The sequence below is a fragment of the Diabrotica virgifera genome, chromosome 1 (assembly GCF_917563875.1).
Source record: "Diabrotica virgifera virgifera chromosome 1, PGI_DIABVI_V3a".
Taxonomy (NCBI): Eukaryota; Metazoa; Arthropoda; class Insecta; order Coleoptera; family Chrysomelidae; genus Diabrotica; species Diabrotica virgifera.
In genome coordinates this window covers 314,236,917-314,249,644 of record NC_065443.1, presented here as the reverse complement: position 1 = coordinate 314,249,644, position 12,728 = coordinate 314,236,917, and the positions used below count along the sequence as shown (strand labels likewise).

The window sequence follows — 12,728 nt, the reverse complement described above, 5'->3', positions numbered from 1 at the left end:
ATATATGTTACCACCTTAATACATACTAAGTCACATAGAACAAAGAACACCCCGTAATACTGAATGTTTGTAATAATTTTGTGTCTACATATCTCTCAGAGTTAGGAAAATATCTACATGCTTAAAATTTATAAAAAATTCAACCATGGATAAAATAAATTATCTGTTGGGCCTCTACTTTTCACTCAGAGAGACGCCTGAGTCTGAGCATACTCTTAATGCGATGATAGATTTCCTTTTCAAGTATCTGATCTCATCCCATGCTTGATCCTTATACCGAAACTCACACGTCAATAGCTGCGATATCGGGAGATCTAGGGGGCCAAGAATCGACTTCATTGTCTTCAAAATGCACCTACACAATTCTGGCTCTATGTGATTCTTCTGTTGCCCCTGAATCGTATTGAAATATCAACTGTCTTTCATTTTCATTTAGTTTTACTCCTATCTGCGTACAAGAAATCAAGATTCGACGGAAGTTTATCTAGATGAATTGATGGAACGTGGAATACAACCTTATCTTGTGGTCGCGCATTTTCTTGTTGGAAAAGTGTAGAACCCTTGGTGGTGGGTCGGGGGCATCCGTAACTATAACAGAACGTCTGGGTGGTCAACCACCTCCTAGATACAAAGTAGAGCGGTAATGTTACTTTTGATGAACATCAAAGATGATCAACGTCCCCATACCATAATTCCAACAGTATGGGACACAGGCGTCCACACAGAAAATTTCGGAAATCATCTTTCACTATGTCGCTGTCTCACCTTTAGCAAAGGCAATGGTATTTCCTTAGAGGTCCCACCAAGCCAGTTGATCACTTGCCTAAATGCACCATAAATATAATCCAAGAAATTGGTATAAGTATGGTTCGCAGATATAACAGTTGGCATTTTCTCTCTATCTCTCTCTCTCTCTCTCTCTCTCTCTCTATCTCTCTATCTCTCTCTCTATCTCTCTCTCTCTCTGTCTCTCTGTCTCTCTCTTTATTACTCTCTTTATTGCTTCTTAGTAAGACGAAAAATGTAAGGCCCTTCTTCTTCTTAACGTGCCCTATCAAGTCCCCTTGACGTTGGCGATTAACATGGCGAAACTGTCTCTGTCTCGAGCTATTCTAAATAGGTGTTCTGCTTTCTTTATTCCTGTCAACTCCCGGATATTCTTCAACCAAGAGGCCTGCTTTCTACCAATTCCTCTGCGTCCTTCGATTTTACCCATCATAATAAGTTAAAGAATATTATACCGGTCTCCCCTTACTACGTGTCCAAAATAGGCCATCTTTCTATATTTGATGTTATCAAGCAGCTCGCGGGTAGCATTTGCTCTCTTAAGGACTGCCACATTTGTCAGCATAGCCGTCCATGGTATTTTTAGAATACGTCTGTGCAGCCACATTTCAAAAGCCTCCAAACGGTTAATGGTGGATATTTTTAATGTCCATGCTTCGACACCATACAAGAGGACTGACCAAATGTAGCATTTAATCATGCGCTTTCGAAGTTGAAGTTGCAAGGTATCATTACAGAAGAATGACCTCATTTTTAAAAATGTCGTGCGGGCTATCTCGATTCTACATTTTATCTCTTTATCTGGATCTAGTTGTTCAGTAATATGGCAACCAAGATATTTAAAACTGGGTACTCTTTGAATTATATGACCATCTACATATAAACGTGAATCTTGATGGGCCAAACGGCTAAATACCATGTATTTTGTTTTTGAACAGTTTATATTTAGGCCAAACTCTCTTCCCACTGTGTCAATGGCATTTAAAAGGTGTTGTAATCCATTCATATCATCACTTAAAATAACTGTATCGTCTGCATATCTGATTGTATTTATCAGAATTCCATTAACCTTCACACCCCATTCCAAATTATGCAGCGCTTCCTTAAATATTATATCTGAATACAAATTGAACAACAGTGGGGACAGTATACAACCCTGTCTGACACCTCTTTGTATTTTGCATATTTCTGTTGATTTCACATTTATGCAAGCTGTCGCTGTTTGACGCCAGTATAATTTTTCTATGATTCGCACATCTTGACTATCAACTCCTTTATCCTTTAATATTTTAATTAATTTGTGATGTTGTACTCGATCAAAGGCCTTCTCATAGTCAATAAATACAGCAAAGACGTCTTTCCTTTGATCTCGGCATTTCTGCAATAACACATTTAGTGCAAAGAGTGCCTCCCGGTTTCCCAGTCCATTTCTGAAGCCAAATTGTGTTTCATCTTGGTCTTCTTCACATGTATCTCTGATTCTACTGTGGATGATACGTAGAAAGATTTTCAAGGTGTGGCTCATAAGGCTTATCATTCTATAGTCGCTACAGTTTTTCGGACGTTGTTTTTTTTTGGTAGGGTTATGAATTCGGACTTTAACCAATCTTTAGGGATATCACCAGTCGAATAAACATCATTGAAAAGTTTGATTAGTATTCCAATGTTTTCCTCATTTATGAGCTTTAACATTTCTGTAGGTGTGTTGTCGGAACCAACGGCTTTCTTGTTTTTTGCCAATTTTATAGCATGTTGTATTTCTGATTTTAGTATTTCTGGTCCTTCACCTGCATCTAAAGTGTCCAGTTCTTCGGGTCTATCATCATTATACAGTTCATTTATATAATTATACCAGGTAGTTCGAATTTCGTGTTCGTCTATTATCATTTTTCCCGACGAATCGGTTATGGTATGTGGAGTTTTCTTATAATAAAGACCAGCTACTTCTCTAACTTTTTGAAACATATTAAACGTATCATGTTTTTCATTCAAATTTTCTAATTCCTTGCATTTATCCTCCATCCATTTTTCTTTAGCTACCTTTATTTTTTGTTTAATTAGTTACTGTTTTTCTTTGTATTCTGTTTTGTTATCTTTCAGTTTTCTTCTCTGCTCCATCAATTCCAGGATTTCATCAGTCATCCATTGTTGTTTTTTGTGCCTCTGCATCGTTGTTGTATATTTTTCCATTACTTTCCAGGTAAGGTCTTTAAACGTGTTCCATATTTCTGTATTGTTTTCATTTGTTGAATTCTTTAGCTGATTATTCAGGTCATTTTCTATTAGCGTTTTGTTGGATGCTGATATATGTAATTTTGTTGTTTTGGGGCTTTCTTCGACTTTTTTGAGCTTCACTTGGATGTCAGCTATTAGAGGGTTATGGTCTGAACCGATATCTGCACCAGGATATGTCGTTGATCTCTTGACACCATTCTTAAATCTCTTGTTTACTAGAATATAATTTATCTGATTTCTAATTATAAGAAGTGAGTTATCTCCTGGTCCTTCCATGTATATAATCTTCTTCTGTGTAATTTGAACCATGTATTTGCGATTATCATGTCATGTTCTTGACAGAACTGGTATAATCTATCGCCTCTTTCATTGCTCTCCCCTAGTCCATATTCACCTACCAGGTCAGATCTTCGTCCTTGACCAATTTTCGCGTTAAAATATCCAATAATATATGCGATTTCGTTCCTTTTTAGATTGTTAAGTGTCTGTTTTAATTGACTATAGAATGATTCTACATCATTGTCATATTTCTTTTCTGAAGTAGGGGCATATATCTGTATAACATTGACATTAAATGGTTTACTATTTAATTGGAGTATCGCTAGTCTGTCGTTTACAGGTAAAAAATTTTTTACACCTTTCTTGAATTTAGATGTTATAAATATGCCAACTCCATTCCTATGATGTACGTCATCTTCTACACTTCCAGAATAGTATAGTGTGCCTTCATTTTGTTCACATGTTCCCGCTCCAGGCCAGCGGAGCTCACTTATGCTCATTATTATATCAATTTTTAAGCGTTTAACCTCTTGAACTAAGTAACTGAGCTTGCCTGCTGCATAGAGGCTTTTAACATTCGATGTGCCTAATCTGATTGTACTGCTAGACATTTATGTAAGGCCCATAAAAGAATAAAGCTCCGGGAGTTGACGAAATACCAGCAGAACTGTATAAGATAGGTGGCCACCAACTAGCAAGTCACATCCACGTGCTCATCAAAGACATATGGCAAGAAGAGAAAATACCCGACGACTGGAAGAAAAGTATAGTAAGCCCGATCTATTAGAAAGGAGACAAACTCCAGTGCAAAACTACCGTGGAATCTCTGTACTATGTACAGCATATAAAGTCCTCACGTATATTATAAACCAGCGGCTCCAACCACTAACAGAAAATATTATTGGAGAGTATCAGACGGGCTTCCGACGGGGAAGATCGACATCGGATCAAATATTTACAGTCAAACAGATCTTGAGCAAATCATGGGAACACGATTTTGATGTTCACAACGTGTTTGTAGACTTCAAACAGGCATACGACTCAGTCAAAAGGAACAAACTATACTATATTATATTGGCTGAATTGGCAATATCACACAAGCTAATAAGACTTATTAAAGCCACAATGGATGAAACTTAGGCATGTGTACAAACGAATACAAAACCACCGGACAGACTTTTTCAAAATTTCGCAGGGACTAAAGCAGGGAGATGGGCTGGCCCCAACATTGTTTAACCTGGCACTGGAGTATGCGGTTAGGCAAATGCAAACTGGACGAGGAAACCTACTGACGAACCGAACGGTTCAACTGGCCGCTTATGCCGATGATATTAATATTATGAGTAGAACATCAACAGGAGCACAGGAAACATACGCAGAGTTAAAAACACAAACAAAAATGCTAGGTCTGAAAACTAACACAGAAAAAACAAAAATAATGACTCAGACGAGAAGAAATATAGTCTCACAAAACATTAAACATGAAGATGACATTGAAACGGTTGGAAAGTTTACATACCTGGGAGTAGAAATATATGCCGACGGATCAAAAGATGGAGAAATACAGAAGAGAATAACGCAGGCAAACAGAGCTTATTTTGCCCTCTTCAATATATTTCGGTCTAAAAGTGTCCACCAAAATACAAAGATGAGAATCTATAAAACTTTATAATTCGACCAATAACATGTTATGGCAGTGAAGCCTGGGACCTGAAAGAAACATTCAAAAACAAACTCGACACATTCGAAAGGAAAGTACTGAGGAGAATACTAGGACCTGTGAGGAAAAACGGAATCTTCAGAAGTCGATACAACAACGAACTTTATCAACTTTATAAGGAAGCATCCCTGTCAGACTTCATTAGAATACAAAGATTGCAATGGGCCGGACATGTGATAAGAATGGCAGAGGATAGGCTACCAAAAAGAGCACTGAATGCTAGAATTCAGGGAAAGAGACCGGTTGGAAAGCCAAGAGAGCGCTGGGAAGACACAGTAAACAGCGACGCACAAGTCCTTTCAGGAGTCCGTTTATGGAGAAGAGCAGCCACAGACAATCAGGAGTGGAGGTAAAAAATAAAGAAGTTTAAGGCTCAATTTGGGCTGTAGTGGCATAGAATATCAACGGATCCGTCATCAACGGATCCAATATCGAACGAGTCGATCAATATGCATACCTTGGAACAATGATCAACTCCACAGGAGATTACTTACAGGAAATCAAAATCAGGATAGAAAAGGCTAGAGCAAATTTTAACAAAATGAGGAAAGTGCTCTGCACAAGACATTTGAAGTTGGAGCTAAGAGTTAGGTTGGCTAGGTGCTACGTTTTCTCGACTCTGTTTTATGGAATGGAAGCTTGGACCTTGAATGCTGCATCAATGAAAAAACTAGAATCATTCGAGCTGTGGGTGTACAGAAGAATTCTGAAAATATCGTGGACAGAACACGTTAGAAACAAAGAGGTTCTGAGAAGGATGAATAAAGAAATGGAAATCCTAAATACCATCAAAACAAGAAAATTGGAATATCTCGGACATATTTCACGTGGAGAGAGATACAGCTTGCTCCAATTGATTATGCAGGGAAAGATTCAAGGAAAGAGAAGCATAGGGCGACGCAGAATATCGTGGCTGCGCAACCTGAGAGAGTGGTACGGATGTACATCAAATGAACTTTTCAGAGCAGCCATCTCTAAAATACGAATAGCTATGATGATTGCCGACCTCCGCCGCGGAGATGGCACTTAAAGAAGAAGAAGGCATAGAAGAAGAAGAAGACGAAAAATGACGGGGCTAAAAAATGTCCAAGACTTGACTGTGTTTTACTTCCAATCACTAATAAGAAAAGCCCAGAAGAGAGAAGAATTTTATGAAGTTATCGTCAGCTTTCTCTAGAAAAGGACACCTGAAGAGGAAGAAGCGTATTCTTTCTTTCTATTTCTTAGTTTTATAATTAAAAAAATATATATTAAAAGACTGTTGCATCCTCACCTGAGATCCTTATGAGCACTCTGAATGGTATGCTCTTGCCTGGCTTGCACAGCCAACAAATTCCTTTCCCTCTCCTCCATATCCTGCGTATGTTTCTTCAAAGAAGCGATTGCGGCATTCTGCCTTGCTGCGTGTTCTCGAAGCTGGTCGGTCTCGATTTTTAGATCTAGACATCTTTGGTCTCGGGAAGTCAATTGTGATCTCATTTCTTCCATGTCCGATTGAAGCTGGTCCCTCTTGTATTGTAGGGCAGCTATCTCACTACGAAGCGATGTTACTATGTCTATGTCAACGTCGTCCATCTGAAAAGTAAGTAAAATATAGAGAACACATATAACAGGAGCTTTTTTGCCTAGTTGTCAAAGACAAAAAGTAAATATGGACGAATAATGGTTTTCTTTGATTTTTCTTTCTATGTAAATAAATGTATCATTGCAAAACTTCATAGAAAAAAAGAGTGTGTGTGTGTGTACTTTGTACACACGTAACAAGTTATACTTCTATCATTTATGATTTCAACGAAATAAATATATTTTAAACAGTTTAATTCTATTTTTATTTAGATATTAAACTAAGTTTATTACTTAAAATAATACCAAAAATTAAAAATAACGTTATTAAGTCATTTTTTATGAGCTGTAGCCTCCCCGCAGGCTACTTTTCCCTTGATGAATCGTAGAAAATCTAAAAAAGTCAGATTTTCAACACAAATTTTTAATTTTCTCATTTTATCTCAATTTATCATATTTTAATCTCCCAACGTTTAGTCTCCCAACGAAGACAAATGCAAAGACACAATTTTTTAATAAATAGGTACTTACTAAAAACACCAAAATATCTTTTTGCATTTTATTTGCACTGATGCATGCGTAATTTTAAATATTTAGCAACTAGCATCTAGAAAATTCATCCTGTCTGTGTGCGCGTAGCTCATACTGTCGCTTTCTAAAAATTCACTCTCAACATTTTTTACAATAGCGCCTAAAGAAGTTATAGCACAGTGTTTGAGAAAAAATAGGGAAAAGGGCTCAAAAATTGTGTGAGTTACGTACTTTGAAAAATTGTATCTCGAATATTATGAATTTTAAAAACTCCTACCGAACGTTATTTTAAAGAGAAAGAATACCTATAAGTTTTTTTTTGTGAAGTAATGCGTATACCTGTACCCCCATAAAAAATTGTTACAGCCAAAACAATTGATTTTTTCGTACTTTTTTGCTCCGTTTTTCAACGAAAACATTTCGTTTATAAATTCGCAAAAGTATGTGTGTTATTGCGTTGCCGCTCCTGCAATACTCAGATCAGATTTATCGATGGATTCTTATGTAGTTTTTTCTTCTGAATCCAAATATGAAAACGGTATTTCGATATTTCTAACTGTCTTCGAGATAATCGACGCCAAAGTGTAAAATGTGACGTCACAATCGGGTTATTTCCCTCCGACACACTACACGTCCAGCTGAAATCGTTGTATTAAGTAGGCTAGTTTTTTAATCTCGATTTGTTAAGCAAAGCATAATAGGTTATTTACATTTGAGTTTGACACTTCGTGAATGTCAAACTAAATTTTAAATTAACTATTAATAAAACATTAATGACATTTGATAGTGAATTTAATTATTATATAAAATAAATAAGATGTTCAAAGATACAATTTGAGTATATTTTAAAAGCAATAATTTATTAACAGCTTCAAAAAGGTTTATACGAGTATGCGGCTTCCCATTTATGATAAATGGACTGTTCCATTTGCTATGAAATTAAAATATAGTCGGTTCGCTAAACTCGACACAACTGGCTAGTGATTTTAGTAGGTAATTTTTTTGCGAATTTTGCCAAAATTGACAAAATTACTAATTATTTAGTAATTATTAACTAATTAGTAATTATTTTTTTGACAAATTGGCAAAATTATTGGCTAAAATCACTAACCAGCTGTGTCTGAGTTTAGCGAACCGACAGTATATGAAAGAATATTGTTTGGTATAAGCAATTATGGTCTGATATGTGCAAATAAATCTTTCTAATGGAAAAAAATATTTGAAGATTTTTCTCAAATTATGGATACCAGCAACATTTTCATTTATAACTCTTTTATTTTTAATTTGACGAAAAAAAGTTATTCTTCATAAAAAGCTCTTCATATTCTAAGATTTATTATGCAACCATCATATGTAAAATTTTATTAATTTTATACGAGGTATATAAAAAATATGAATTTCGATCAAGAGTGAACTGCCTTTATAGTTCATAACATTTAAATTAGAATGATATAATTGCACATTAAAACATAATTATTAATTCTAAACTACTTTTCATAATAGCAATTTTCCATGTTATGAATTAAAATACGTAAATAAATAAAGTTTTCGTTATGATAATGCTCGCATTTTCAGCTTGTTAAATATATTTTTGTAAAAAAAAATATTTTTGACTTTAGAAAATGACATTTCGATAGGAAATTTAATTTTTCTGTAAATGTATATGATGTGAGAAAAGTGAATAAAATTAACTTTAAACCACTCTAGAGCAGCGATACTCAAAGTGTGTTCCGCGGAACCCTAGGGTTCCGCGATACCCCTGTAAGGGTTCCGCGAGAATTTAGAAAAAAATTTAAAACACCTCTCTCTGTTCGACTTTTCTGACGCGGTATAGCACGATTCACGAGGCGTGGTAGAACCACAGGTCGAACTTAGTTGCCTCCTGTTGCCTCATACAATTTTACTAGCCTGTCACCGCCGATACACGACTTAGTGTGACCAAATAATACCCCAACCAACTCGGTTGGTTGGGGCATTCTTTGGTGACTTAGTCCTTAGTCAGTACTGTAAGTAGTCCTGCTAGAAAAAAGTGTTTATTTTTCTACTGCTGTATTCTGATTGTATCAGTTTTGTACTTTTGTTGTTTGTGATCGTACGTTATTTTCTGGTTTTTAATAAAGAAAAATGGAACGTTGGCTTAAAGGCGTTAAACGTGATGCAACAACATCTTCTACCGAAGCCGAATGTTCGAAAGCAGTACGCGCGGAGTATACAGCAATTACCGGTCAAGACGATTATGCAACGACGTCAAGTTCCACGTTTTCAAAGGTGAAAAATAGGAAGTATGATGACACAGTTTCGGATTTGTTAATTCCAACGGCTCACCTATCTGCATTATATGTGGTAAACTGTTTCCTAATAGTTCCAATGGCACCTGCTAAGTTGCGCCGACATTTAGAAACTGTACACCCCGAGTCTAAAAACAAGAATAAAGAATTTTTTATACGTAAAAAAGAACAGTTATTGGAAAGTCAAAAAACTATAATGCATGTAACCACAACTTTCAATGAAAAGGCTACAGAGACATCATATTTAGTTAGCTATCGCATTGCACAAGCAGTTGAAGCGCACAATATCGCTGAAAATTTAATAAAACCATGTGTGTTAGATATAACAAAATCAATGCTCGGTGAAAAATCTGCAAAGCATCTTTCTACTGTACCGCTATCGAACGATACTGTTTCACGGCGTATTCATGATCTGGCCAGCTACGTCATACAAGAACTACCTAGTTACCTACACGTCTACAAAAAACACGATTTGCCTTGCAAATAGATGAGTCTACTGATGTCGCTGGTCTGGATATCTTGCTGGTTATCGTGAGATATCCATATGAAAGTTCTTTTGATGAAGACAAGCTTATGTGTTCACCGCTACCCACAAACACAACCGGAGAGGAAATTTTTAATAAAATAATTATGTTTTTTGAGGAAAATAATCTCAGTTGGAACGATTGCATTGACATTTGTACTGATGAGGCCAAGGCGATGACAGGTAAAACAGCAGGATTAGTGTCACGAATAAAAAATAAAGCTCCTAATTATAGCTCCAGCCATTATATCCTGCATATACAAGCACTTGCGATGAAGCAAATGCCGTCAAATCTAAAATTAGTTATGGATGAAGCAGTAAAAAGAATTAATTTTATCAAATCACGACCATATTCCCGATTGTTCTCATTATTGTGTGAAGATCATGGCAGCAAATATAAAACACTGCTGCTCCATACAGAAGTGCGATGGCTATCTCGAGGTAAAACTTTAACAAGGCTATTTGAACTTAGAGCCGAGTTACAAATGTTTCTTTCAGATACTTATTTTAATTTGAAAGACCATTTGTATGATAAAACTTGGTTGTTCCGACTGTCTTTTATGGCGGATATCTTTCAAAAACTGAAGGATTTAAATTTATCATTGCAAGGTAAACAGACAACAGTGTTCCAGGCCTGTAACAAAATAACTGCGTTCAAAAGAAAATTAGATTTTTTAATTATTTGCGTCAGAAAGAGAAAAATAGAAAGCTTTACTCAGTTTGTTAGCGATACGGACTCAGAAATGTTCCAAGATGATGTATTTGAAGAATTGGTCAAATATCTCACTTCCATGCGTGCATCTTTTGATGTATTTTCCCTAAGAACAGAAGAAAAAAATAAAACTGAATTCATGGATTCATAAACCCAACTTACAAAAGCCCGAAAATATGTCAAACGATATATACGAATCTCTTTTAGAAATGTCATCAGACACATTTATGGAGTCACTGTTTAAAACGACGCCTCTCAAAGATTTTTGGTGCAGAATCCGTGATGAATATCCAATGATTGCCACAATGGCTCTGAATATTCTTCTCCCGTTCCCAACAACATATTTATGCGAAACAGGATTCTCAACATATGCAGCCACAAAAACAAAATACCGCAATAGACTGGACGCCGAACCTGATCTGAGACTTCAAATTAATGTCATCTATCAAACCTGATATCAACCAATTGATGAAAACTAAAAAACAGTTTCATACCTCCCATTAGTTAGATTTTTTTTTATTTTAATATTATATTCTATGTATTATCATACTTGTTATGTAAGTAAGTAATAAGTAACTGTTACATTGGAATTTGATTATGGTTATTGCTATTATTGTTTTATTGTAGGGTTCCGTTAAGTATTTTGCTTTCCAAAAGGGTTCCGTCACCAAAAAAGATTGAGAACCGCTGCTCTAGAGTATAGGGACTAACACACCCTTTAATGAGATTTTTCCTCTTTGGGGGTCCATTGAACATATTATTAAACAATAAAATCCCCCTTTGACGTTTTTATTCCTTTTAGCCATATTTTTTGGACATATTCAATTAATATATTGTTCTGGTTTAATAGTGTACTATGGTCTGTTTTTAAACCAAGAAGAATAACTCAAATTTATCGCGCCGTAATACTTGTTTGCGATTGGTCCAACCTCAGGCAAGTTTACTCCACTGTTGAAAATTTTGAAATGAAGTGAAATTTTGACGCTAATATTTATGAAATTTTGACACTTCTATCATTTTATGAGTTAATTAAGTTATAGCGGCGGTTTTTTGTGTTTTGTACGTTATTCCTTTAATTTTTAGATTTTTAGTCTACTTTTATATAAAAAACATTTGTTATTAGAACTCCTTAGCGACGTATTAGTGTAATATAATATGTATAGATTATAGTCGAATGCCGATATGATCAACCAAAAAAGAAGACGTATTTGGTGATTTTTCTAGTGACTTTCTTGGGTGTGAATCTATCTTTTTAGTTTACTCCTCCTGGTTCAAAAACAAATATTATGTGGTAGTTCTTGATAATGTATTAAAGAAATGAGATATACGCTAAAATCGTTTTTTTGCATAAATACTTTGCACCATTTGAACAATAGTACATTGTTTACCGGGTAGGAAAAGCTTAACATTCCTGGACGACTGTGAAGATTGCTAAGTCGAGGCGCAAGCCGAGACTTAGCAACACAGAGTCCAGGAATGTGGCTTTTCCTACGAGGTAAACATACTATTTTTCCGCAAATCGTTTAAAATTCGACAGATATTGATTGATTTAAAAAAAACGCGATAATTTTATTCCCAAATAAATGGTGCTTTGAAATTCCTAATAAAATTACTTGGGTTACTATGGAAACGTATTGAGGTTGAATTGTCAAACTTGACAATGTTTTCTATCATTTATGTAGAACACTAACAACTGTACGGAAATATCATTTTTCTACAACCACTATTCAAAGTGCACTTTTCTGCACGGTTTTATGTTAGCAAACTTGATATTTTCTCACAGTATAAGATATTTGACACTAGTGTGCAGAAAAGTGACGTTTCTGTGCCGCAAAGTGACGTTTCTGTGCCGCAAAGTTCTTTTCTGCACAGTTGACTACCTCATTCTGAGTAACGTTATATTCTGTTTACATCCGTGGACTACCGCATTCTGAGTAACGTTATATTCTGTTTACATCCGTGGTTAAACTTTAGACAAATATATAACCTATAAGACAATTATTATATTTAACTATAGCATAGAAACTAAATTATGGATGTTACAACTGTTTTATTTTACAAGTATATTCTTATTAAACATTTTATAATTAT

The 12,728-nt window shown here is 35.4% G+C and overlaps 1 protein-coding gene across 1 annotated transcript in view; it reads right to left on the bottom strand.

Annotated features, from left to right (window-relative positions):
• The window catches only part of LOC126878608 (coiled-coil domain-containing protein 170), a 107,988-nt gene that overhangs the window by 50,813 nt on the left and 44,447 nt on the right, over positions 1 to 12,728 (bottom strand). The window contains exon 2 of the mRNA XM_050641427.1: positions 6,294 to 6,595. Within this exon, the coding sequence (XP_050497384.1) occupies positions 6,294 to 6,595 (302 nt within the window). The remainder of the gene's footprint in view (positions 1 to 6,293; positions 6,596 to 12,728) is intronic.